This window comes from Arabidopsis thaliana, chromosome 3 (assembly GCF_000001735.4).
Source record: "Arabidopsis thaliana chromosome 3, partial sequence".
Taxonomy (NCBI): Eukaryota; Viridiplantae; Streptophyta; class Magnoliopsida; order Brassicales; family Brassicaceae; genus Arabidopsis; species Arabidopsis thaliana.
Window position 1 is genome coordinate 9,070,935 of NC_003074.8, and position 25,867 is coordinate 9,096,801.

The following is a 25,867-nucleotide window of genomic DNA, read 5'->3' on the forward strand; positions in this document are numbered from 1 at the left end:
AAAAAGGAAACCCTAGATCTAATGTAAGCACTAAGCAGAGAGCGTAACTATTTATTTAAGGCAATAGAGGCTCTCTCTCATTCGCATATTTCTCTCTGCTTCTCTTATTTCCTTGTGCCTCACGTTGCTCTGAGAAAAACTTGAGTTTTCGGTTCCATCACAAATTCACGATGAGTAGTATGTATCACGATTACGATCATCTCACGGCTTCAGGGAAGGGCCTGTGGTCGAAGTTCTATGGACTGGTGGATGCGGCGGTTTTGTTATATGATGAGATACAACGTCGTGGCAAGATCGTATCTGAAGAAGAAAGCCAGAAGAGAATATTTTGTCTCTTCCCGAGAAGAAAAAGATCGTCTTTGGTGAAGAGACAACAAAAGCTTAATGGTGGTTTTATCTCTTTTACTTCTTCATCGCTTATCGATCTTAACCAGTTGCCGACTGATTCTGAGATCGAAGACCCACAAACCTCTGATTCCCAGATGAAAACCCTACAAAACTCTAGTTCTGAACCTTGCACTTCACTCGTACTCTTTGATTACAAAACGGCTGAGTCCGAGAAGATGGAGGCGAAAACCCTACAAAACCCTAGTTCTGAACTTTGTTCATCACTCGTACTCTCTGATTACAAGATGGCTGAGTCGGAAAAGATGGAGACGAAAGACCCACCAAACCCTCTGTCTTTGTGCCTAACGGGGAACACAAGCCGCAAGAGACGTGCTGTGGAAGAGAGGAAACGTACCGGTGGATTCAAGAAGGCAAAGGTTGCTCCTTTTCCAGGGACAGCGAGAGATACGCCTAAGTGGCTTGTCAAGGTGATGAGAGACATGAAAGAAGCCAAAGATGCTAAACTGATCTTTGAGAAGACTCTGTTTGTGACTGATATAAACCCAACACAGAACCGTCTCTCAATGCCGTTCAACAACTTACTCCAAAACGATTTCTTGACGTCTGTGGAGTCCAGAATCATAAAGGAAGACATCAACAACAATAAGAAGATTGGAGTGGGAGCGATTCTCGTGGATCAACGGTCTGTAAAGTGGGGTGTGATGTTGAAAAGATGGGAGCTGAAGAAGGAATCAGGAAAAGGAAGCTGGAACTACAATCTGATTTGTGGGTGGAACGATGTCGTTGAGGCTAACGGATTGAAAGAAGGCGACAACATTAGTGTTTGGTCGTTCAGGTGTCGTGGAGTCCTTTGCTTTGCCATGGAACAGAGTAGCTCTTCTCTTGCTCTCTGTCTCTGCTAAGTATCTTATGTCTGTTGTGAGTCTTGTGACTATAACTTGGTTGATTAACACGCACAGTGATTTTCAGGAGATTCTGAAGATTCTTTTGTCTAGTAATTTCTTGAAAGAGTTAAACTAAAGAAACTTGGGTTCCTCTTTCTTCTTAGTAACTTGTTCCTTCTATTGTTTCAGATCATTATAATCGTATGTACTTAGCACTTTTGACATGAATCTGGTTTGTTGTTTGGTCTACTTTAGTTACCTTTCGATTTCTTGTAATATATCTCAAAGTCTAATTTTGTGTGATGACATTGATCCAATTGTGAAAAGGTTACATGTTATGGTACATTCATGAGAAATGCTCAATACAATCAAAACCAGGGTTGTTTTCTACTAAGTGACAGGTTTCTACTAAATGATCAAATCAGGAACAAAATTTGTTGCCAATGACAGGTTTTGCTACAATTGCTTCCTTCTGCCACTTGAATAAGTACGACGTCCTTTAACACAGGGAATGCATTCGTGCTGGCCAAGACACTGCAGAAACTTCCAAGCTGAAACCTGATTATATTTGAATCTCATATCCGAAGTCTGCATTGCTACTATTACTTCACCCTCAAACCATATATATTACATGTGAGAGACATCACGCTCATCTCTTGTCATATTCCAACTAAATTTTTTGTTCGTTTTGCTCACTTAGCAGCCGTTGATGGAAGAAGGAGGAAATTGCAGTGAAGAGGATGAGAAACGATTAGAGAGAAAATGAGAGGAGGATCTCATCAACGCAGGTTTGCCTAGGCACAACTTGGAAGGCTGGTTGAAAAACAGAGATAACTGCAGTAGTGGCTGACCACATAAGCTGTTTTGCTGTTTGCAGCAAAAGCAAGACCATCTTTATCGAAGCCTCCAGGGAATTTTTCGTCGCGGGAAGAACACAATCCTTTCTAGATGATCTGATACAGAATAACAAAAAAACATATGGTGAAGTGATTAGATCGACTTTAGCTAAGACTATCTGAATATAAACCCAGTAAACATATTTGGGCTTTCTCTCGGGTATAAACTTGCTCACCAAATATGCTGAAGTGATTGATTGTTTCGAAGAATGCTAAGGCATCACCTCAAACTCTTGGTTTGTTTCATGGAGAAAAGTTGCTTCTCCTTGTTCTACTTGTCAGTTGTTAGGAAGAATTAGTCAATTTCTCTTCAATGAATCCCTACAAGTTAGACTATTGTGTTGAATAAGTAAAGGAGTTCTGCATGAGTTTATCTCTTTTGTTCCTCCGATACTTTTTACTTCCTCTGAGTAAAAAAAGAGAAGTAAATTTTTACTTCCTCTAAGTGGGTTGGTCTAGTAAATTTTTGTTGGGCCCAAAATTTAAAAAATCAACAAGAAGACAAAAAAAGCCCAAAGATCCGAGTTGGAGTTAAACTGACAAAATCCGAAGCACCAATTAACATTGTTACACTAAACCATGGCGACGCCTTCGCCGACCTCCTCTCCTCCCTCTGATTCAAACCCTAATTCTGCCGCTACTCCGCCGCATCAGAAACAACCACCCTCTCCTCCTCAACCCACGAATCCATCCTCTCCACCACCGCACACCACCGTCGTAGCTTTAGCCGCATCAACCTCCGCCGTCGCCAGAAAAACCCAACCTGTTCTCTGGACTCAAGACGAGACCCTCCTCTTAATCGAATCATACAAAGAGAAATGGTTCGCAATTGGTCGTGGTCCTCTAAAATCAACTCACTGGGAAGAGATCGCCGTTGCTGCCTCATCTCGTTCCGGCGTTGAACGGACATCTACACAGTGTAGGCATAAGATCGAGAAGATGCGTAAAAGATTCCGATCTGAGAGACAGAGTATGGGACCTATCTCAATTTGGCCTTTCTATAATCAAATGGAGGAATTGGATTCTTCAAATCCTGCTCCGATCTCAGCTCGTCCTCTCACTCGTCTTCCTCCTAATTCGAATAATCGCTACGTAGACGACGAAGAAGAAGATGAAGAAGAGGATAACAATAACTACGAAGAAGAGGAAGAAGAAGATGAGAGACAGAGCAAATCGAGGAGTATTAATTACATATTGAGAAGACCTGGAACTGTTAACAGATTTGCTGGAGTTGGTGGAGGATTGTTGTCATGGGGACAAAAAGAGAGATCATCGAAGAGGAAGAGGAACGATGGAGACGGTGGTGAGAGGCGGAGGAAAGGAATGCGAGCCGTTGCAGCGGAGATTAGGGCGTTTGCTGAGAGAGTAATGGTAATGGAGAAGAAGAAGATTGAGTTTGCTAAAGAGACTGTGAGACTTCGTAAGGAAATGGAGATTCGTAGAATCAATTTGATTCAGAGTTCTCAAACTCAGCTTCTTCAATTTATCAACAATGCTTTTGATTCTTTCTAACGTAGAGATTTAGTCATTGTTGCTTTTAGATTTGTAACATAGGTAACGGATTTGAAGAAATGCACTATGTAAGCTAATGTTTATGGGAGTGAAGTGAACTTTTTTTTTAACCATAAAAGAACAATGATACATTCATCAAATTAACCTAAACCTACAAGAGAATAAGTTAGAGGAAAAGGTTAAAAAAGGGCCCTAAGTATATGCCACAAGGATGGAGGAGTAGAGACTTCTATACAAAACATTATAAACTGTTTCTACTCTCTCCCAAACCAAAAGATGGGAAGAAGAAGAGACTACTTCTCTATGATGCAAGTGGGTAATTTACATTATGATATACCTTCTTCTCTTTGTGTTCATCAAAAGAGGCAAAAAGACCTGCATGAATTTTATCCTATCCACCAACTTCTTCCCTATTGATCTCCCTCTGGCCTTACCAAATCTGCAAACTCCACAATCTGTAGAGTTTGTTATGTTATACTCTCAGCCAAATCCAAAGACCACCAGCAGCTTCAAGATGTTAATGCCAAAAAGAGACCCGACTCTGAAGGTGGAGGACACAAACCAGTTTGGGTTCCTGTACAGGGTTGTTGTCGGTAAGGGCCAGCGTTAAGCTTTGCAGGATCTACAGCTACTCAAGGTTCTAGGTTCATCTGTCATGCCTCTCATTCCACTTTTGTATCAGGAGGCTTGGAAGATGATAATTCTTGTGCTTCTTCTAAATGAGGCTGCTCCTCAGAAGCAAGGTGTTTCTGATTTTGTACAGTCGGCTTCTCTGGCAATTTCGGTCTCTTTTCTTCTGAAGGTAGAGACTGTTGTTGTCTCTGTGTAACGCCCTTGATCCCGTGCTTTTGAGCTAGTCCTTGGTTCGGTGTTGATACTGGATCATTTCCTGCTGAATCTGTATTGGAATTGTTTACTACTTTCGAAGCAGTGCTTTGCACAGAAGCAACACAAGATGGAGGTTCCAAAGCAGGCACCGCAGTAGAACCAACTGCTTTTATGTTTTTCAAATCATTACTCGCTTGAGGCATACCCTTGGTCGTACCCATACTAGCAGTTTGGGTGGTATTGGTTACAGACTGTGGAACACGTGGCATACATTCAGCTTGGGACTTCTTTGATAACTCAGAGTTCCCTAGATGATTATGTTGAACAACTCTCTGAGCTGTTGATTGCACTTGATTGCGCTGCTTTTGGTGTATCAACAAATGCTGATGGTTAGAAGGTGCAACCGCTGGTGCAATTGACAGGCTAGAGGTGGATAAAATATTACATGGGGTCGCAGGTGAGCTCTGGCCTTGGATGCTATTGTCTGAATGTAATTGCATCTGTTGTTGAGGGGATGGAGACAAAGCACCAGGGAATGATTTTGGCAGTTGCTGTGAATGATTTGAAGACAAGGGAGAAACAAATGGTTTAGACTGCAGATCCGTGCTCGTGGTAGTCCCCACACTAGACTGCTGATCAGGCCTAACTGAAACCGCTATCTCTCCTTTTTCGGTAGCTTGATTTCCTTGGGGCATGGTAAGGCCATTCAGGTGTGACTGATCGACAGTGATGTTCTGATGGATCATGTTGCCTCTACCCATCCCCTTCAGTTGTTTATTCAGCTGTTGACCTTGTGTTGGCTGCCGCTGGTGTGGATGCTGTCTTGCAGACTGCTGAAGTTGTCGCTGCCTTTGTTTTCCAGCTTGATTGTTCACTCCAGAAGTACCAGACTGAGGACTCCTACCCAAACCATGAAGCGCCAACTGAGATTTTTGAGGTTTCTGTTGTGCCATAGCATTAATATTAGGAGAGGGCGACACCGGGGGCATGGATAATGGCTGGGGCGAAACAGGTGGTTGAGTCTGAGGACTGTTTTGTGAAGAAGAAGAAACAGAAGAGCCCTGAGGTTGTTGTACATGTGGCATCATAGAACCAGATGCTGGAAACTGCTGTTGCTGTTGCTGCAAATACCTCTGGTGAATTTGTCTTTGACGGATAGCAAATGCTTCCTGCTGTGCCCCAGTGGCTTGACTTGGGCTCTGGAGATGAGGATGATGCGAGTTGCCAAGCACATGTGACTGCGGTGACATCTGATGCTGCTGGGAAAGATGGCCTGGGTACGCCTGAACAGGAGTTGTCTGGTTGGTAAATCCAGAACTCAAATTACTGAAAGCTGGGATCCCCGGACTGTTCCCTTGAGCAGCCTGCATCTGAAACTCATGAATATCAGTTTTTATCACCATTGTAGAGTTCGTAATGTTGTCAACGAGTTTCAAAATGACAATCGACCAGCGGTTGACAAAAATTAGAAGCGCTGAACGTCTACAAACTAAACAAAGAGCGAGATAAATAAGTCCAGGTAGTGAAGTAAGAAATAGATAGTTAAGTTCCCACATGTGAGAAATCGTAAAACGAAGTGTAATAATTAGCGTAGCAGTAAAAAAATCCAAGTAGCTTACCCGCATCATATGCTGCACAGCTTCACGAGGCCTGATCATGGAGTTTCCTTGAGAAGCTCCTCCTCCGGAATGAATATTTCCAGTGTTTGGAATTCCTACCATGCCAGAGGTATGCATATTACCAGTATTTGGCATTGCTGCTGAGGCCATCCCTTGAAAACCAGGCCTTGACATGGGTGTGTTCCTGTTCATTCCACTTACACCCATAGCATTTCCACCAGGAACCATGCGATGTCCACGATCAGATCCTGAGACAGCTGCAGGAGTTGATAAGGAGGGCTGCTGCAGGTTTCTACCAGATAACGTTTGATTAAATTGTTGTAGTCGGTGTTGTTCATCAAGTGGCAAAGACCCTCTAGGAACATTGAATCTACCATCCCTACAAAGAAAAAAATATATCAACAATCAAAAGAAGTAATAACCCTCAAGTAAATTGAGCGGAGATTCACAGACGTGTGCATTCACCAAAACAAATCATTCAGTAAAAGCTCTACCTGACAGAAGCACTCTGTAGGCCAGATGTGGTTGGCAAATTGTTGCTCAGAACAACACCAGATGATCCAGGAGTGGATGGATGTGCTCCAGAAGTAGGGAGCACTGGCGTTCCCTGATTCAACATTGGAAGACCTGGATTTTCAAGTGAAAATACATCTTGACCTGAAGTTGATGCGTCACAGACATCAAGGGGCCTTCATCCGGAGAGTAGCAAAATATTAGAATTTGCAAGAGTAGAAGTCAAGATGTATGTGAATACAAGGAAACAACAGAACTTACGTAAGAACACCTCCATTCAGATTATTCGGGAATACTTGAGAGAGAGCCATGACTTGTGAATTGTGAACTGGTACTATTTGCTTGGGATCCCGACCATCGTTCTTGAAGATAGATGAAACAGTCGCAAAAATACAAAAGCAGCAACAAAAAAACAGATTTAGGTCCTTAGTAGATTCATACTTCAAACTACAATGTGACTTCAGCAAATCTTTGCTAAGATTTGCAGCTATACTTAGAAACATGCAGACCTGGTATGTCGAGTGATTGAGATATGCCTTTCATACCATAAACTTTATTAAGCAAATTAAAAACTGAATTAAGCAAACCTATCTTCTCAAATTCCATATCTATAAGCAAAAACATTTACCAGCTCCAGTGCAACTTGAAAACTGAATTCCGTGAACAAAAGAAACCACAGAAACCCCGATAACACTCTCTGGCACTATAAGAACCCTTTAGCATTCTGCCCACAAGGGACTCAAAAACTAAAATTTGGACTACCATCACCCAACATATCATCTCCTTGATGCTAGTATACTACACAGTACATACACAACGAACTATCCCTATTTCCAGGCAACAGTTGAATTATGACTAGCCAAAAAATGCAGAAAGAAATCCACTAGTTTTAGGTTACAAGCTTGGAAACAGTAACAAAGTAGTAGGTGAACTAACCTGTGTCTTTCTATAATGTAATTTCTTCCCAATCAAACAAATCTTCTCAAAATGAGACTTCAGGGTATCTTCCTCCATTGGCCCTTGCAGTCGTTGAAACAACTGTCTCGCACTTCCCTGAATATCACAGACATATCCAGGGCATTTAATTAGTCTAAGCATAGAAGACACTTTGTTCACCATCTCAGAGCTATAGAAAAACCTTTGGTATGCCAGGCAAAGTGGATGGATAAGACTGAGAATTCCCTGAATCTTCTGCACTATCAGCCCCATCACCAGCAGTTTTATCCATCAGAATCTTATGCCGGTCCTTGCACTCAGTCGGATTGCGATATATATACTGGAGAAACAGTGGAAAAATCAATCAGCCAGTAACAAATACCAGTTGTTCACTGATACGAGAAAGCAATAACCTGGACAACAATATCCAACACAACCATTCACTAGAATAGAAAAAAAAAAAAAACTATTGAAGTATAGCTCTGCCACTCTGTTCGAAAGGTACCAAAGAAAGAATCCCAAGATGTTTCAAAACAACAGGCACTTACCTTAATTTTAAGAGTGCTGTTCATTGCATCACTAATGAGCTCCCAGTTAGGCCCCATATCATGCACCAGGACAACAAGCGCCTATATGGTAGGAAAAAATAAATTAGATACTCATAAAGCAACCAACAGTACATCGATGTTAATGAAAGATGACGAATAAAAAACCTGATCCTCAAATAGTGACCATGGATTTCCAGAACCATGCTGACCAGGAGAAATCTGAGAAAAACAAAATTCTAGTTTAAAACAGATACTTTAAACAAAGTGAATGGAGTTAGTAAACCTTCAAGAGCATACCTTCAGGCCTTTTATTTTTCTGCCCCTATCACGACCTCCAATAAATTTGATAGATTTGTTGGGGTTGGACATATTGCTCATCTGGGAAGCAGCCGGAGAAGGAATCGATCCAGTGTGAGGAATAGCCATATCAAAATTATTCTCTACCAATTGCTTGGTGGTCTTTTGCTTCTTTGCACTATGAGGACCATACAGACCTTACAAAAAATAATTAAAATATGTCACAGAATTATAAACGATAACCATTGCTTTAGTTGTATAATTGGTGGTTAATGATAAGATGTACGTATAAATGCTGCTTAAAACATGATATCCTCTAGGAGTATTGTTTAATTTATACAGGCAGAGGCTGAGGATCCCCCAGCCGCTGAAGAACTACAATGCACCACAAAGTAAAAAATGAATTTGCAAATAGTACCATTCATATCGAAATTATTCTCTGGTCGCTTCTTCCAGTGGTCCTTCTGCCAAAATAAGGATGTATTAGAATCCTCTCTAAGAAGTCAATTACTACTAAATGGTAAACATTTGCAAACAATATAACTTAAAGTTCTCATTTCAAATAATGGGAAACTGTCAATAGTCACCTCAAGATTAAAATGGAAACAAAAAATAACTTTGTTTTTAATCCAAAGAGTAGGACTCAAGTATCAAACCAGTTACGCAAGAGGCAAAAATTATTTTATCACGCTAGTCAAGCAATAATATTGATTAATTCACACCACCTAAACTCGCCTTTCCCTAAACATTTGTTCAAATTGATTCTTAGGATTTTATCATGAATTCACCTGTTCAACATGGACTGACGGATTGAGATGCCAAGTTTGGTCATATGCGGAGCCCTGCAACAAATGAAATTGAAAATTGCAATCCAATGTCAACTAAAACTAATAGCAACTATTTTCTGCAATAGTAAGAGATATGCTGATATTTCTAACTACCTGATGAGTCTTCTTTTTCTTTTTAGGTTTTCCTGAGGTTTCAGCCATGTCATAAGGTAACAGCTTTTCAAAATTAACACTTGACTCAACCTCTGTGCCTTTTTGGACTGCCGATCCACCATGCAAACTACTATACTCATCCTGGAAAGAACTAGTATCCCCACTAGACGCATCTGTCTTCGAGGGCACTGGTAAATTCCCAGTAGTAGCACACCCAAAAGGACTCACAACCCTATGCCTGGAAGCAGTGCGCACTCGCCTTGTCGGAACTGAGCCGGCATTAATATTACTGTCAGGCCTTTTTACTATCAAACTTGATGAGTTAGAGCCACCTGTGTTGTTGACGTATGGTAAATCGTCCCCAAGATCATATGACCGGGCAGAATGAGACTTCATCAGATTCTTCCTTTTTTTGTGGCTTATATTAAATGATCTGCTAGACTCGAAAGCTCCCGGAAGATAATAGGTACTTGTTTCTCCTTCATCCTCATCGAACGCAGTAACATTATATCCTATATCTACAATTAGAGATAAAAAATTAGCAAAAATTTAACCAACCCGCGAAGCTCAAACAACCCAGAATTGTGCATACCTCCAGCAGTATCATAGGCTGATGTATCAACCTCCTCCTGCATGCTACTTCCAGACTTCTGGGAACAGAGAAATACTGTTAAATATCTTTGGAGAACAGATATATATTCTCAGGAAAATATACGCCATCAAGGTTACAATATGCGAGCTCCTAGCATAGAACAATCTCACATACCTCACAACGTGTAAGATGCGACTCAATGGACTTAAGGTACACCTCCATTGCACCAGATGGAACTGAATAAAAGAGGCTTGCCTGTACAGTAATAAAGCTCAATTAGCAATAATGTAGAACTATCCACAACAATAGTGTTCAACTGAGGCTGCGGAAAATCTTTTCAGAAATTCATACTTCTGTAAGCTGATCAACCATAGATATATCCAATATTTCTGGGTCGCACATATTGTCAGGTGTTGACAGTGCAGCTGAATGATAGGAGATGGAAGAGTTGTTGTACTTCAAAAATCTACTTGCATATTCCTTGACACCCGCAGCTAAACATCTTATGCCATTCAAACAATTAGATTCTTGGCAGGTCTCCTGCATACAACCACGGTAATATTTAGTTTGATACCATTAAGTTTTACAAAAATCATAACATAAAGAGCGACAGAACCAGAGACTCCTGAAGGTAATTATCAAAGACAATGCAAGCAAATAAGAAAGATCAGGCTTCTCAATCATAAGAAGGAAATATCAGTAGAATTGTGTTGTTTTGCAGTCTAGTCACAAACATAATAATATGGTTCTCAGAATTCAACGAGTGTATGTATAAATTCTAATTTAAAAGAAACGGAAAGAACCATATGATCATCATTGTCATCAAAAACCATAAAAGAGGTCAGACAGTCAAATACCTTAACAATTCCCAAGCTCGTCTCCTCCAGCTCCCCAGGAACCTCGGCCTCCACAGAACTCCAGAATTGTAAAATAGCATAAGATAGGACTGAAGCTATTTTTTTCAGCTTTCTGTGCTGATTTCGTTCCTCAAATCTCAACTGACAAGTCAAAGCAACTCGATGGCAAATTTGTGTGGCAGCAGTCATTTTCCAAAGGCGCTCCTAGAAGATGAAAAGAAAAAAGGTAACAGAATGCAATTAGAACAGTCACGGAAAAATGTTCCAGTAACATAAAAGTGGACAAGCTCATTTAAGAAGACGAATGACCAGACGCCGTAGTAAATAAACAGAACAAAAATCCACAAAATGCAGCATTTTCCATGCAGATATATAGAATTTATGTTAGAAAGATAATTTAACTAGACCAGACCTGCGCAAAATCATTTGCCAGCCATGCCATTTCTTCGAGGACAAAATCCCATTGAGATTTCTCACGGACCTCCACTGGTGCAGTACCACAAGATAATTCGGCAATTCTTTTTTTCTTTGCCTGTTAATGTATTATGTCATACATAAAAAGATGAGTAGGTACATAACATCATAACTTCTACGAAAACTAGATAGCTAAAAATCATCAAGTCAAGATTAAAAAGAAAACCTGTATAATCCGGGCCTCCTCAAGAATAGCGTCCTCCTTGACAGTATCTAACATAACTGCATCTGAGCTCGGCTGATGTTTTAATGCTTCAATGTCAGTTCCTGACAATAAACTATTGCCAACTGTGCAAGAACTTGTGTCTACAGATGCCTGAGGAATTCCAGAGCACAACGTGCTGCTAGGATTTTCAGATAAAATACTACCAACTTTACTGTCATTTTCGAGTACAACCAACCCATCTTGAAGCCTTTTCTCAGTCTCGGAACTTTTCTCCTTAGTTTGCATCTCAGCTGTACTTCTGTGACTTTGATTTTCAATTTTAACCGATTTCATCTGCATTTCACATTCAGGAATGCACTCACTGATAATGGTGGTAGATTGACCTGTCTCATCTTCAATCTTAGTTTTGGTCATTTCACCAACTGTTTGATCTAGTAACCCCTCTACTCTCAAAGTCTTCTGCATAGAGATTTCATCAGAGTCAAGTTTGTCCACTTTATAAAGATCTCTTTCATTATCTACATTTACTTCTACGTTGTTCGCATGAGAAGACTCTGACTCTAACCCATTAGTCCCTGTAGCTCCTCTATTTGTTAAGCTTTCTTCCTCTACCGTGGAATCTCTTAGGCCATTCAGTTGGGTAGAACTATTTTTCTGGCCAGCTATTGTTGCAGCTTTGGGAGAACCACCAGTCGAAACTAGTTGTGCCTTCTCCCCAGCAAGGCCAGACTCTCCAACTGGCAAATATGCAGAGCTTTTACTATACGAAATGTCGGCTTCATCTTTCAATAGACTAGTCTTGGATCCAGCAGTACTCTCTCGTACAACAGGTTCACCATCCACCTTAGTATTCAGCGAATTGCTGGAAACTCTATTTTTCGGAACGATATTACCATTTGAATTTGCAAATACTGGACAAGATACAGAAGTTGTATGCATATCCTTTTGATTGGCTGCTTCGGGAATGCAACCCTTTCCTTCCACTGATCCTCTGCGAATAGATATAGACGTTGCAAGACCACCACGATTCTGAACTAAATCCGTAGAGCTTGACCGTGCTGGATCCCGACTTATCTTCGATCTGTTCCTCCGAGCATACGGGCGAAAGATGGCAGAATCTTCTGTTTCTTTGGTATTCTGGTTGGTGTGTGCTTTGGAAGATCGTTCTGACTCAGAAGTTCTGTTTTGCCTATTAGGATGTCTCAAATTTCTTTCCCCTTCAACTGACTTGTTTTCAGAATCAAACAGTAAAAGATTATCTGCTGTATTGGGTTCAGAAATTGTAGGAACTCCAGGTCTACCGCTACTCTCCACCGAGTCACCATGTGGTGAGGCAGTCAGGGCAAAACTATCTTTGACTTCACTGTGGGGGTTATGGGCAAATAATGATGAGTTATTCCATGAAATTAATGTGGGAACTACACCAAACACGAATGTACCTGTTTACAAAATGCTCTGCTTGCTGATCTGTGAGTGATGTAGATTGGACGCTATGTGAAGTTGCAATACCAAACTTGAAATCCAAGGGATTACCGCCCTGAAGCAGATAGAAGAGTAAAGGCTTGTCATCATAAGTTCTTACACACACACACACAAAACAATTATAGAACAGGGAAATAGGTATTCATACTTTCTCTAGAAACTCCAATTCTCTCCTCCTTTCCTCACGAACATCATACTCTTGCCTGTTGAAATAAGCATCTTTGTTACACATTGGAAATAATAGAAAGCTGTAGAAATTATAGAGCATTTAAACACACTGCAGAAGATCAAGATGTCTCAATCTGAAATACCTTAGCTCCGCTTGAGCCTTCTCAATAGCTGTTCGGCGCGGAGATGTTTTAACACCAATACCACCTCCACTATCGATAACTCCTCCCATGGAATCAACCTCAGCATTTACTAGAAGATATCCTGAAACGCTTCCATGCATCACCACGTCGAATACCCCATCAATTCGAATTCTAGCTTAACTGAAAAATTATATCAAGAGCTTTCAGTATTTACAGCATTCCGAATGATCATACTGCAGAAGTTAGAATCAGTTACACCTAAATGTTGGACCTACAAATAACACTGGTAAAATGTATGTTCTCATGATGCAAAAAGCAGTACCATATGATATCATATAATAGAGTAGCTTATCAGATTCAAGATGTAACTGCTCAGAAGATGTCAAAAGTAAAACAACATTCACTCATATACTCTAGCCACTATCCAAAGGAACATCAAAGTGAAGATAACTCCCCAGAATCTAGTATTTGACTGAGAATTCTATATATCTAACGCCAATACCATTCTGATCCCCGAGAAGCTCACAACTACGTATTCCAGCATAACAGAGATAGAATAGAACTCTAAGATACCAAAGAAATGAAATGTTGCCTCAAGGCAGAGAGGTTCTAGAAGCTTAATCCAACACTAACAACGATTACTAGGAACCAAAGTTAGAAAATGATCAGCTTAAGCTACTTAATGGCGTGCCTACGAACTCTTGAATCAAGTATTGAGCATTTCCAAGCTAAACGAGTAGAAACAAAGAACTACAGAGACACAATTTCAGCAAACAATTCACATTCCTGATAAAAGAAGCACTGGGTTCAAAATCACAGAAGCTCCAGCAAAGCTGGACTCTAGGGTTTGAATAGAAGAGTGAAGGAGAAGAGAGTTAAACCTGGAAATTGAACGTAGAACAGAACAGAACGAAGGCAAAAAGCTAGGGCACAAAACTCGGGCAAAATCACCAAATTCTAAAATTAGTTTCTCTCTCCTAGGGCTTCCAAATTCTTATAAGCTTTTCTTTCAAATCGAAAGACGAGAATCAATTTCTCAGAGAGTAGAAGAGAAGAAGCTCCTCCCAAAACAAGGAATCCATGGAAATTGCTTGCTTGTTGCGAGATTGATTCCTAATTCAGCTATTTTTCGTTTTCAATTTTGGTTTCCCTCTCGGGAGATAAAAAAAAAAATTGAGTTCTCGTTGATGTTTTTTTTTCGTTCTTTCTCTCTCTCTCTCTCTCCTCGACGCAGTATGCGACTCTCTCTCTCTCTCTCCGAATTCTGGGCCTGAGATTTTGACCAAACAAGGCCTTTCTTTTTGTTTGCTTGGTCTTGTTTCGGGCCTTTTTGTAGTAATAAAGTTATAACAGTTTCATGTTGTGTGACATGGATCTCTACAAATCTCAGGCATGTCGCTGGTTTTGTAAAACTATATTTGTCCCACGTTGTCCATAGGCAATTCGGATCGAGTCCGGGTCGGAGTTTTCGGTTTCGGGTTTAGAAATCTAGGACGCATTCGGGTATATTAAAATTTGGGTTTAGATCGGATGTGGATCAGATATTTTGGGTTCGGATTCGGGTTTATCCGAAGTATCCAAAAAATCTAAAATTTGATTCAGAGTTCTCAAACTCAGCTTCTTCAATTTATCAACAATGCTTTTGATTCTTTCTAACGTAGAGATTTAGTCATTGTTGCTTTTAGATTTGTAACATAGGTAACGGATTTGAAGAAATGCACTATGTAAGCTAATGTTTATGGGAGTGAAGTGAACTTTTTTTTTAACCATAAAAGAACAATGATACATTCATCAAATTAACCTAAACCTACAAGAGAATAAGTTAGAGGAAAAGGTTAAAAAAGGGCCCTAAGTATATGCCACAAGGATGGAGGAGTAGAGACTTCTATACAAAACATTATAAACTGTTTCTACTCTCTCCCAAACCAAAAGATGGGAAGAAGAAGAGACTACTTCTCTATGATGCAAGTGGGTAATTTACATTATGATATACCTTCTTCTCTTTGTGTTCATCAAAAGAGGCAAAAAGACCTGCATGAATTTTATCCTATCCACCAACTTCTTCCCTATTGATCTCCCTCTGGCCTTACCAAATCTGCAAACTCCACAATCTGTAGAGTTTGTTATGTTATACTCTCAGCCAAATCCAAAGACCACCAGCAGCTTCAAGATGTTAATGCCAAAAAGAGACCCGACTCTGAAGGTGGAGGACACAAACCAGTTTGGGTTCCTGTACAGGGTTGTTGTCGGTAAGGGCCAGCGTTAAGCTTTGCAGGATCTACAGCTACTCAAGGTTCTAGGTTCATCTGTCATGCCTCTCATTCCACTTTTGTATCAGGAGGCTTGGAAGATGATAATTCTTGTGCTTCTTCTAAATGAGGCTGCTCCTCAGAAGCAAGGTGTTTCTGATTTTGTACAGTCGGCTTCTCTGGCAATTTCGGTCTCTTTTCTTCTGAAGGTAGAGACTGTTGTTGTCTCTGTGTAACGCCCTTGATCCCGTGCTTTTGAGCTAGTCCTTGGTTCGGTGTTGATACTGGATCATTTCCTGCTGAATCTGTATTGGAACTGTTTACTACTTTCGAAGCAGTGATTTGCACAGAAGCAACACAAGATGGAGGTTCCAAAGCAGGCACCGCAGTAGAACCAACTGCTTTTATGTTTTTCAAATCATTACTCGCTTGAGGCATACCCTTGGTCGTACCCATACTAACAGTTTGGGTAGTATTGGTTACAGACTGTGGAACACGTGGCATGCGTTCAGCTTGGGACTTCTTTGATAACTCAGAGTTCCCTAGATGATTATGTTGAACAACTCGCTGAGCTGTTGATTGCACTTGATTGCGCTGCTTTTGGTGTATCAACAAATGCTGATGGTTAGAAGGTGCAACCGCTGGTGCAATTGACGGGCTAGAGGTGGATAAAATATTACATGGGGTCGCAGGTGAGCTCTGGCCTTGGATGCTATTGTCTGAATGTAATTGCATCTGTTGTTGAGGGGATGGAGGCAAAGCACCAGGGAATGATTTTGGCAGTTGCTGTGAATGATTTGAAGACAAGGGAGAAACAAATGGTTTAGACTGCAGATTCGTGCTCGTGGTAGTCCCCACACTAGACTGCTGATCAGGCCTAACTGGAACCGCTATCTCTCCTTTTTCAGTAGCCTGGTTTCCTTGGGGCATGGTAAGGCCATTCAGGTGTGACTGATCAACAGTGATGTTCTGATGGATCATGTTGCCTCTACCCATCCCCTTCAGTTGTTTATTCAGCTGTTGACCTTGTGTTGGCTGCCGCTGGTGTGGATGCTGTCTTGCAGACTGCTGAAGTTGTCGCTGCCTTTGTTTTCCAGCTTGATTGTTCACTCCAGAAGTACCAGACTGAGGACTCCTACCCAAACCATGAAGCGCCAACTGAGATTTTTGAGGTTTCTGTTGTGCCATAGCATTAATATTAGGAGAGGGCGACACCGGGGGCATGGATAATGGCTGGGGCGAAACAGGTGGTTGAGTCTGAGGACTGTTTTGTGGAGAAGAAGAAACAGAAGAGCCCTGAGGTTGTTGTACATGTGGCATCATAGAACCAGATGCTGGAAACTGCTGTTGCTGTTGCTGTTGCTGCAAATACCTCTGGTGAATTTGTCTTTGACGGATAGCAAATGCTTCTTGCTGTGCCCCAGTGGCTTGACTTGGGCTCTGGAGATGAGGATGATGCGAGTTGCCAAGCACATGTGACTGCGGTGACATCTGATGCTGCTGGGAAAGATGGCCTGGGTACGCCTGAACAGGAGTTGTCTGGTTGGTAAATCCAGAACTCAAATTACTGAAAGCTGGGATCCCCGGACTGTTCCCTTGAGCAGCCTGCATCTGAAACTCATGAATATCAGTTTTTATCACCACTGTAGAGGTCGTAATGTTGTCAACGAGTTTCAAAATGACAATCGACCAGCGGTTGACAAAAATTAGAAGCGCTGAACGTCTACAAACTAAAACAAAGAGCGAGATAAATAAGTCCAGGTTGTGAAGTAAGAAATAGATAGTTAAGTTCCCACATGTGAGAAATCGTAAAACGAAGTGTAATAATTAGCGTAGCAGTAAACAAAATCCAAGTAGCTTACCCGCATCATATGCTGCACAGCTTCACGAGGCCTGATCATGGAGTTTCCTTGAGAAGCTCCTCCTCCGGAATGAATATTTCCAGTGTTTGGAATTTCTACCATGCCAGAGGAAAGCATACTACCAGTATTTGGCATTGCTGATGAGGCCATCCCTTGAAAACCAGGCCTTGACATGGGTGTGTTCCTGTTCATTCCACTTACACCCATAGCATTTCCACCAGGAACCATGCGATGTCCACGATCAGATCCTGAGACAGCTGCAGGAGTTGATAAGGAGGGCTGCTGCAGGTTTCTACCAGATAACGTTTGATTAAATTGTTGTAGTCGGTGTTGTTCATCAAGTGGCAAAGACCCTCTAGGAACATTGAATCTACCATCCCTACAAAGAAAAAAATATATCAACAATCAAAAGAAGTAATAACCCTCAAGTAAATTGAGCGGAGATTCACAGACGTGTGCATTCACCAAAACAAATCATTCAGTAAAAGCTCTACCTGACAGAAGCACTCTGTAGGCCAGATGTGGTTGGCAAATTGTTGCTCAGAACAACACCAGATGATCCAGGAGTGGATGGATGTGCTCCAGAAGTAGGGAGCACTGGCGTTCCCTGATTCAACATTGGAAGACCTGGATTTTCAAGTGAAAATACATCTTGACCTGAAGTTGATGCGTCACAGACATCAAGGGGCCTTCATCCGGAGAGTAGCAAAATATTAGAATTTGCAAGAGTAGAAGTCAAGATGTATGTGAATACAAGGAAACAACAGAACTTACGTAAGAACACCTCCATTCAGATTATTCGGGAATACTTGAGAGAGAGCCATGACTTGTGAATTGTGAACTGGTACTATTTGCTTGGAATCCCGACCATCATTCTTGAAGATAGATGAAACAGTCACAAGAATACACAAGCAGCAACAAGAAAACAGATTTAGGGCCTTAGTAGATTCATACTTCAAACTACAATGTGACTTCAGGAAATCCTAGCCAAGATTTGCAGCTATACTTAGAAACATGCAGACCTGGTATGTCGAGTGATTGAGATATGCCTTTCATACCATAAACTTTATGCAAATTAAAAACTGAATTAAGCAAACCTATCTTCTCAAATTCCATATCTATAAGCAAAAACATTTACCAGCTCCAGTGCAACTTGAAAACTGAATTCCGTGAACAAAAGAAACCACAGAAACCCCGATAACACTCTCTGGCACTATAAGAACCATTTAGCATTCTGCCCACAAGGGACTCAAAAACTAAAATTTGGACTACCATCACCCAACATATCATCTCCTTGATGCTAGTATACTACACAGTACATACACAACGAACTATCCCTATTTCCAGGCAACAGTTGAATTATGACTAGCCAAAAAATGCAGAAAGAAATCCACTAGTTTTAGGTTACAAGCTTGGAAACAGTAACAAAGTAGTAGGTGAACTAACCTGTGTCTTTCTATAATGTAATTTCTTCCCAATCAAACAAATCTTCTCAAAATGAGACTTCAGGGTATCTTCCTCCATTGGCCCTTGCAGTCGTTGAAACAACTGTCTCGCACTTCCCTGAATATCACAGACATATCCGGGGCATTTAAATTAGTTTAAGCATAGAAGACACTTTGTTCACCATCTCAGAGCTATAGAAAAACCTTTGGGATGCCAGGCAAAGTGGATGGATAAGACTGAGAATTCCCTGAATCTTCTGCACTATCAGCCCCATCACCAGCAGTTTTATCCATCAGAATCTTATGCCGGTCCTTGCACTCAGTCGGATTGCGATATATACACTGGAGAAACAGTGGAAAAATCAATCAGCCAGTAACAAATACCAGTTGTTCACTGATACGAGAAAGCAATAACCTGGACAACAATATCCAACACAACCATTCACTAGAATAGAAAAAAAAAAACTATTGAATTATAGCTCTGCCACTCAGTTCGAAAGGTACCAAAGAAAGAATCCCAAGATTTTTCAAAACAACAGGCACTTACCTTAATTTTAAGAGTGCTGTTCATTGCATCACTAATGAGCTCCCAGTTAGGGCCCATATCATGCACCAGGACAACAAGCGCCTATATGGTAGAAAAAGATAAATTAGATACTCATAAAGCAACCAACAGTACATCGATGTTAATGAAAGATGACGAATAAAAAACCTGATCCTCAAATAGTGACCATGGATTTCCAGAACCATGCTGACCAGGAGAAATCTGAGAAAAACAAAATTCTAGTTTAAAACAGATATTTTAAACAAAGTGAATGGAGTTAGTAAACCTTCAAGAGCATACCTTCAGGCCTTTTATTTTTCTGCCCCTATCACGACCTCCAATAAATTTGATAGATTTGTTGGGGTTGGACATATTGCTCATCTGGGAAGCAGCCGGAGAAGGAATCGATCCAGTGTGAGGAATAGCCATATCAAAATTATTCTCTACCAATTGCTTGGTGGTCTTTTGCTTCTTTGCACTATGAGGACCATACAGACCTTACAAAAAATAATTAAAATATGTCACAGAATTATAAACGATTATCATTGCTTAAGTTGTATAATTGGTGGTTAATGATAAGATGTACGTAAAAATGCTGCTTAAAACATGATATCCTCTAGGAGTATTGTTTAATTTATACAGGCAGAGGCTGAGGATCCCCCAGCCGCTGAAGAACTACAATGCACCACAAAGTAAAAAATGAATTTGCAAATAATACCATTCATATCGAAATTATTCTCTGGTCGCTTCTTCCAGTGGTCCTTCTGCCCAAATAAGGATGAATTAGAATCCTTTCTAAGAAGTCAATTACTACTAAATGGTAAACATTTACCAACTATATAACTTAAAGTTCTCATTTCAAATAATAGGAAACTGTTTAATAGTCACCTCCTCAAGATTAAAATGGAAACAAAATATAACTTTGTTTTTAATCCAAAGAGTAGGACTCAAGCATCAAACCAGTTAAGCAAGAGGCAAAAATTATTTTATCAAGCTAGTCAAGCAATAATATTGATTAATTCACACCACCTAAACTCGCCTTTCCCTAAACATTTGTTCAAATTGATTCTTAGGATTTTATCATGAATTCACCTGTTCAACATGGACTGACGGATCGAGATGCCAAGTTTGGTCATATGCGGAGCCCTGCAACAAATGAAATTGAAAATTGCAATCCAATGTCAACTAAAACTAATAGCAACTATTTTCTGCAAATAGTAAGAGATATGCTGATATTTCTAACTACCTGATGAGTCTTCTTTTTCTTTTTAGGTCTTCCTGAGGTTTCAGCCATGTCATAAGGTAACAGCTTTTCAAAGTTAACACTTGACTCAACCTCTGTGCCTTTTTGGACTGCCGATCCACCATGCAAACTACTATACTCATCCTGGAAAGAACTAGTATCCCCACTAGACGCATCTGTCTTCGAGGGCACTGGTAAATTCCCAGTAGTAGCACACCCAAAAGGACTCACAACCCTCTGCCTGGAAGCAGTGCGCACTCGCCTTGTTGGAACTGAGCCGGCATTAATATTACTGTCAGGCCTTTTTGCCATCAAACTTGATGAGTTAGAGCCACCTGTGTTGTTGACGTATGGTAAATCGTCCCCAAGATCATATGACCGGGCAGAATGAGACTTCATCAGATTCTTCCTTTTTTTGTGGCTTATATTAAATGATCTGCTAGACTCGAAAGCTCCCGGAAGATAATAGGTACTTGTTTCTCCTTCATCCTCATCGAACGCAGTAACATTATATCCTATATCTACAATTAGAGATAAAAAATTAGCAAAAATTTAACCAACCCGCGAAGCTCAAACAACCCAGAATTGTGCATACCTCCAGCAGTATCATAGGCTGATGTATCAACCTCCTCCTGCATGCTACTTCCAGACTTCTGGGAACAGAGAAATACTGTTAAATATCTTTGGAGAACAGATATATATTCTCAGGAAAATATACGCCATCAAGGTTACAATATGCGAGCTCCTAGCATAGAACAATCTCACATACCTCACAACGTGTAAGATGCGACTCAATGGACTTAAGGTACACCTCCATTGCACCAGATGGAACTGAATAAAAGAGGCTTGCCTGCACAGTAATAAAGCTCAATTAGCAATAATGTAGAACTATCCACAACAATAGTGTTCAACTGAGGCTGCGGAAAATCTTTTCAGAAATTCATACTTCTGTAAGCTGATCAACCATAGATATATCCAATATTTCTGGGTCGCACATATTGTCAGGTGTTGACGGTGCAGCTGAATGATAGGAGATGGAAGAGTTGTTGTACTTCAAAAATCTACTTGCATATTCCTTGACACCCGCAGCTAAACATCTTCTGCCATTCAAACAATTAGATTCTTGGCAAGTCTCCTGCATACAACCAAGGTATTATTTAGTATGATACCATTAAATTTTACAAAAATCATAACATAAGGAGCGACAGAACCAGAGACTCCTGTAGGTAATTATCAAAGACAATTCAAGCAAATAAGAAAGATCAGGCTTCTCAATCATAAGAAGGAAATATCAGTAGAATTGTGTTGTTTTGCAGTCTAGTCACAAACATAATAATATGGTTTCTCAGAATGTCAGTGTTGTCAATACTTTAATTCAACGAATGTATATATATATGCATAATTCTAATTTAAAAGAAAAGGAAAGAACCATATGATCATCATTGTCATCAAAAACCATAAAAGAGGTCAGACAGTCAAATACCTTAACAATTCCCAAGCTCGTCTCCTCCAGCTCCCCAGGAACCTCGGCCTCCACAGAACTCCAGAATTGTAAGATAGCATTAGATAGGACTGAAGCTATTTTTTTCAGCTTTCTGTGCTGATTTCGTTCCTCAAATCTCAACTGACAAGTCAAAGCAACTCGATGGCAAATTTGTGCGGCAGCAGTCATTTTCCAAAGGCGCTCCTAGAAGATGAAAAGAAAAAAGGTAACAGAATGCAATTAGAACAGTCACGGAAAAATGTTCCAGTAACATAAAAGTGGACAAGCTCATTTAAGAAGACGAATGACCAGACGCCGTAGTAAATAAACAGAACAAAAATCCACAAAATGCAGCATTTTCCATGCAGATATATAGAATTTATGTTAGAAAGATAATTTAACTAGACCAGACCTGCGCAAAATCATTTGCCAGCCATGCCATTTCTTCGAGGACAAAATCCCATTGAGATTTCTCACGGACCTCCACTGGTGCAGTACCACAAGATAATTCGGCAATTCTTTTTTTCTTTGCCTGTTAATGTATTATGTCATACATAAAAAGATGAGTAGGTACATAACATCATAACTTCTACGAAAACTAGATAGCTAAAAATCATCAAGTCAAGATTAAAAAGAAAACCTGTATAATCCGGGCCTCCTCAAGAATAGCGTCCTCCTTGACAGTATCTAACATAACTGCATCTGAGCTCGGCTGATGTTTTAATGCTTCAATGTCAGTTCCTGACAATAAACTATTGCCAACTGTGCAAGAACTTGTGTCTACAGATGCCTGAGGAATTCCAGAGCACAACGTGCTGCTAGGATTTTCAGATAAAATACTACCAACTTTACTGTCATTTTCGAGTACAACCAACCCATCTTGAAGCCTTTTCTCAGTCTCGGAACTTTTCTCCTTAGTTTGCATCTCAGCTGTACTTCTGTGACTTTGATTTTCAATTTTAACCGATTTCATCTGCATTTCACATTCAGGAATGCACTCACTGATAATGGTGGTAGATTGACCTGTCTCATCTTCAATCTTAGTTTTGGTCATTTCACCAACTGTTTGATCTAGTAACCCCTCTACTCTCAAAGTCTTCTGCATAGAGATTTCATCAGAGTCAAGTTTGTCCACTTTATAAAGATCTCTTTCATTATCTACATTTACTTCTACGTTGTTCGCATGAGAAGACTCTGACTCTAACCCATTAGTCCCTGTAGCTCCTCTATTTGTTAAGCTTTCTTCCTCTACCGTGGAATCTCTTAGGCCATTCAGTTGGGTAGAACTATTTTTCTGGCCAGCTATTGTTGCAGCTTTGGGAGAACCACCAGTCGAAACTAGTTGTGCCTTCTCCCCAGCAAGGCCAGACTCTCCAACTGGCAAATATGCAGAGCTTTTACTATACGAAATGTCGGCTTCATCTTTCAATAGACTAGTCTTGGATCCAGCAGTACTCTCTCGTACAACAGGTTCACCATCCACCTTAGTATTCAGCGAATTGCTGGAAACTCTATTTTTCGGAACGATATTACCATTTGAATTTGCAAATACTGGACAAGATACAGAAGTTGTATGCATATCCTTTTGATTGGCTGCTTCGGGAATGCAACCCTTTCCTTCCACTGATCCTCTGCGAATAGATATAGACGTTGCAAGACCACCACGATTCTGAACTAAATCCGTAGAGCTTGACCGTGCTGGATCCCGACTTATCTTCGATCTGTTCCTCCGAGCATACGGGCGAAAGATGGCAGAATCTTCTGTTTCTTTGGTATTCTGGTTGGTGTGTGCTTTGGAAGATCGTTCTGACTCAGAAGTTCTGTTTTGCCTATTAGGATGTCTCAAATTTCTTTCCCCTTCAACTGACTTGTTTTCAGAATCAAACAGTAAAAGATTATCTGCTGTATTGGGTTCAGAAATTGTAGGAACTCCAGGTCTACCGCTACTCTCCACCGAGTCACCATGTGGTGAGGCAGTCAGGGCAAAACTATCTTTGACTTCACTGTGGGGGTTATGGGCAAATAATGATGAGTTATTCCATGAAATTAATGTGGGAACTACACCAAACACGAATGTACCTGTTTACAAAATGCTCTGCTTGCTGATCTGTGAGTGATGTAGATTGGACGCTATGTGAAGTTGCAATACCAAACTTGAAATCCAAGGGATTACCGCCCTGAAGCAGATAGAAGAGTAAAGGCTTGTCATCATAAGTTCTTACACACACACACACAAAACAATTATAGAACAGGGAAATAGGTATTCATACTTTCTCTAGAAACTCCAATTCTCTCCTCCTTTCCTCACGAACATCATACTCTTGCCTGTTGAAATAAGCATCTTTGTTACACATTGGAAATAATAGAAAGCTGTAGAAATTATAGAGCATTTAAACACACTGCAGAAGATCAAGATGTCTCAATCTGAAATACCTTAGCTCCGCTTGAGCCTTCTCAATAGCTGTTCGGCGCGGAGATGTTTTAACACCAATACCACCTCCACTATCGATAACTCCTCCCATGGAATCAACCTCAGCATTTACTAGAAGATATCCTGAAACGCTTCCATGCATCACCACGTCGAATACCCCATCAATTCGAATTCTAGCTTAACTGAAAAATTATATCAAGAGCTTTCAGTATTTACAGCATTCCGAATGATCATACTGCAGAAGTTAGAATCAGTTACACCTAAATGTTGGACCTACAAATAACACTGGTAAAATGTATGTTCTCATGATGCAAAAAGCAGTACCATATGATATCATATAATAGAGTAGCTTATCAGATTCAAGATGTAACTGCTCAGAAGATGTCAAAAGTAAAACAACATTCACTCATATACTCTAGCCACTATCCAAAGGAACATCAAAGTGAAGATAACTCCCCAGAATCTAGTATTTGACTGAGAATTCTATATATCTAACGCCAATACCATTCTGATCCCCGAGAAGCTCACAACTACGTATTCCAGCATAACAGAGATAGAATAGAACTCTAAGATACCAAAGAAATGAAATGTTGCCTCAAGGCAGAGAGGTTCTAGAAGCTTAATCCAACACTAACAACGATTACTAGGAACCAAAGTTAGAAAATGATCAGCTTAAGCTACTTAATGGCGTGCCTACGAACTCTTGAATCAAGTATTGAGCATTTCCAAGCTAAACGAGTAGAAACAAAGAACTACAGAGACACAATTTCAGCAAACAATTCACATTCCTGATAAAAGAAGCACTGGGTTCAAAATCACAGAAGCTCCAGCAAAGCTGGACTCTAGGGTTTGAATAGAAGAGTGAAGGAGAAGAGAGTTAAACCTGGAAATTGAACGTAGAACAGAACAGAACGAAGGCAAAAAGCTAGGGCACAAAACTCGGGCAAAATCACCAAATTCTAAAATTAGTTTCTCTCTCCTAGGGCTTCCAAATTCTTATAAGCTTTTCTTTCAAATCGAAAGACGAGAATCAATTTCTCAGAGAGTAGAAGAGAAGAAGCTCCTCCCAAAACAAGGAATCCATGGAAATTGCTTGCTTGTTGCGAGATTGATTCCTAATTCAGCTATTTTTCGTTTTCAATTTTGGTTTCCCTCTCGGGAGATAAAAAAAAAAATTGAGTTCTCGTTGATGTTTTTTTTTCGTTCTTTCTCTCTCTCTCTCTCTCCTCGACGCAGTATGCGACTCTCTCTCTCTCTCTCCGAATTCTGGGCCTGAGATTTTGACCAAACAAGGCCTTTCTTTTTGTTTGCTTGGTCTTGTTTCGGGCCTTTTTGTAGTAATAAAGTTATAACAGTTTCATGTTGTGTGACATGGATCTCTACAAATCTCAGGCATGTCGCTGGTT

The 25,867-nt window shown here is 40.4% G+C and overlaps 4 protein-coding genes and 2 long non-coding RNA genes across 11 annotated transcripts; 3 read left to right on the forward strand and 3 right to left on the reverse strand.

The window, feature by feature from the left end:
* Positions 1–170: 170 nt before the first annotated feature.
* Positions 171–1,250, forward strand: AT3G24850 (B3 domain protein (DUF313); the record flags this gene model as incomplete). Its single annotated transcript, NM_113397.1, has 1 exon — positions 171–1,250. The coding sequence occupies one exon, from the start codon at positions 171–173 to the stop codon at positions 1,248–1,250; it is 1,080 nt and encodes a 359-aa protein (NP_189129.1).
* Positions 1,251–2,688: 1,438 nt separating this feature from the next.
* AT3G24860 (Homeodomain-like superfamily protein) lies at positions 2,689–3,748 on the forward strand. The gene has a single exon (NM_113398.2). It carries the CDS (start codon positions 2,708–2,710, stop codon positions 3,638–3,640), a length of 933 nt encoding a protein of 310 aa, NP_189130.1. The 5' UTR covers positions 2,689–2,707; the 3' UTR covers positions 3,641–3,748.
* AT3G04825 lies at positions 3,325–3,562 on the reverse strand. The gene has a single exon (NR_141128.1). It is a non-coding gene; the product is annotated as an other RNA (long non-coding RNA).
* AT3G24870 (Helicase/SANT-associated, DNA binding protein) lies at positions 3,731–14,485 on the reverse strand (the record flags this gene model as incomplete). Of its 4 annotated transcripts, none has more annotated exons than NM_113399.7 (22): positions 14,086–14,485; positions 13,205–13,384; positions 13,042–13,096; positions 12,851–12,948; positions 11,412–12,774; positions 11,184–11,303; positions 10,772–10,975; positions 10,266–10,454; positions 10,089–10,169; positions 9,915–9,972; positions 9,323–9,840; positions 9,170–9,223; positions 8,800–8,845; positions 8,382–8,578; positions 8,250–8,303; positions 8,085–8,165; positions 7,739–7,876; positions 7,537–7,653; positions 6,862–6,962; positions 6,582–6,776; positions 6,088–6,466; positions 3,731–5,838 (listed from the first exon to the last, which is right to left on the reverse strand). In NM_113399.7, the coding sequence occupies exons 2-22, from the start codon at positions 13,342–13,344 to the stop codon at positions 4,303–4,305; spliced, it is 5,724 nt and encodes a 1,907-aa protein (NP_189131.5). In that variant the 5' UTR covers positions 13,345–13,384; positions 14,086–14,485. The 4 variants fall into 4 exon arrangements, with proteins under 4 accessions (NP_189131.5, NP_001189965.1, NP_001326449.1 ...); NM_001338716.1 differs by having other exon boundaries at positions 4,303–5,838; positions 9,323–9,834; positions 14,086–14,114; NM_001338717.1 differs by lacking the exon at positions 3,731–5,838 and adding an exon at positions 5,920–5,957 and having other exon boundaries at positions 14,086–14,114.
* AT3G04835 lies at positions 3,996–4,212 on the forward strand. The gene has a single exon (NR_141129.1). It is a non-coding gene; the product is annotated as an other RNA (long non-coding RNA).
* A 300-nt stretch (positions 14,486–14,785) lies between the features above and the next one.
* Positions 14,786–25,755, reverse strand: AT3G24880 (Helicase/SANT-associated, DNA binding protein; the record flags this gene model as incomplete). 3 transcript variants are annotated; one of them, NM_113400.4, is made up of 23 exons in its annotated part: positions 15,216–17,064; positions 17,316–17,694; positions 17,810–18,004; positions 18,090–18,190; positions 18,288–18,364; positions 18,454–18,520; positions 18,762–18,878; positions 18,965–19,102; positions 19,308–19,388; positions 19,473–19,526; positions 19,605–19,801; positions 20,023–20,068; positions 20,397–20,450; positions 20,551–21,068; positions 21,143–21,200; positions 21,317–21,397; positions 21,494–21,682; positions 22,031–22,234; positions 22,443–22,562; positions 22,671–24,033; positions 24,110–24,207; positions 24,301–24,355; positions 24,464–24,603. In NM_113400.4, 23 exons carry the CDS (start codon positions 24,601–24,603, stop codon positions 15,523–15,525), a joined length of 5,874 nt encoding a protein of 1,957 aa, NP_189132.2. In that variant the 3' UTR covers positions 15,216–15,522. The 3 variants fall into 3 exon arrangements, with proteins under 3 accessions (NP_001325431.1, NP_001325432.1, NP_189132.2); NM_001338718.1 differs by lacking the exons at positions 18,288–18,364; positions 18,454–18,520 and adding an exon at positions 25,345–25,755 and having other exon boundaries at positions 14,786–17,064; positions 24,464–24,643; NM_001338719.1 differs by lacking the exons at positions 18,288–18,364; positions 18,454–18,520 and having other exon boundaries at positions 14,992–17,064.
* Between the last annotated feature and the right edge of the window lie 112 nt (positions 25,756–25,867).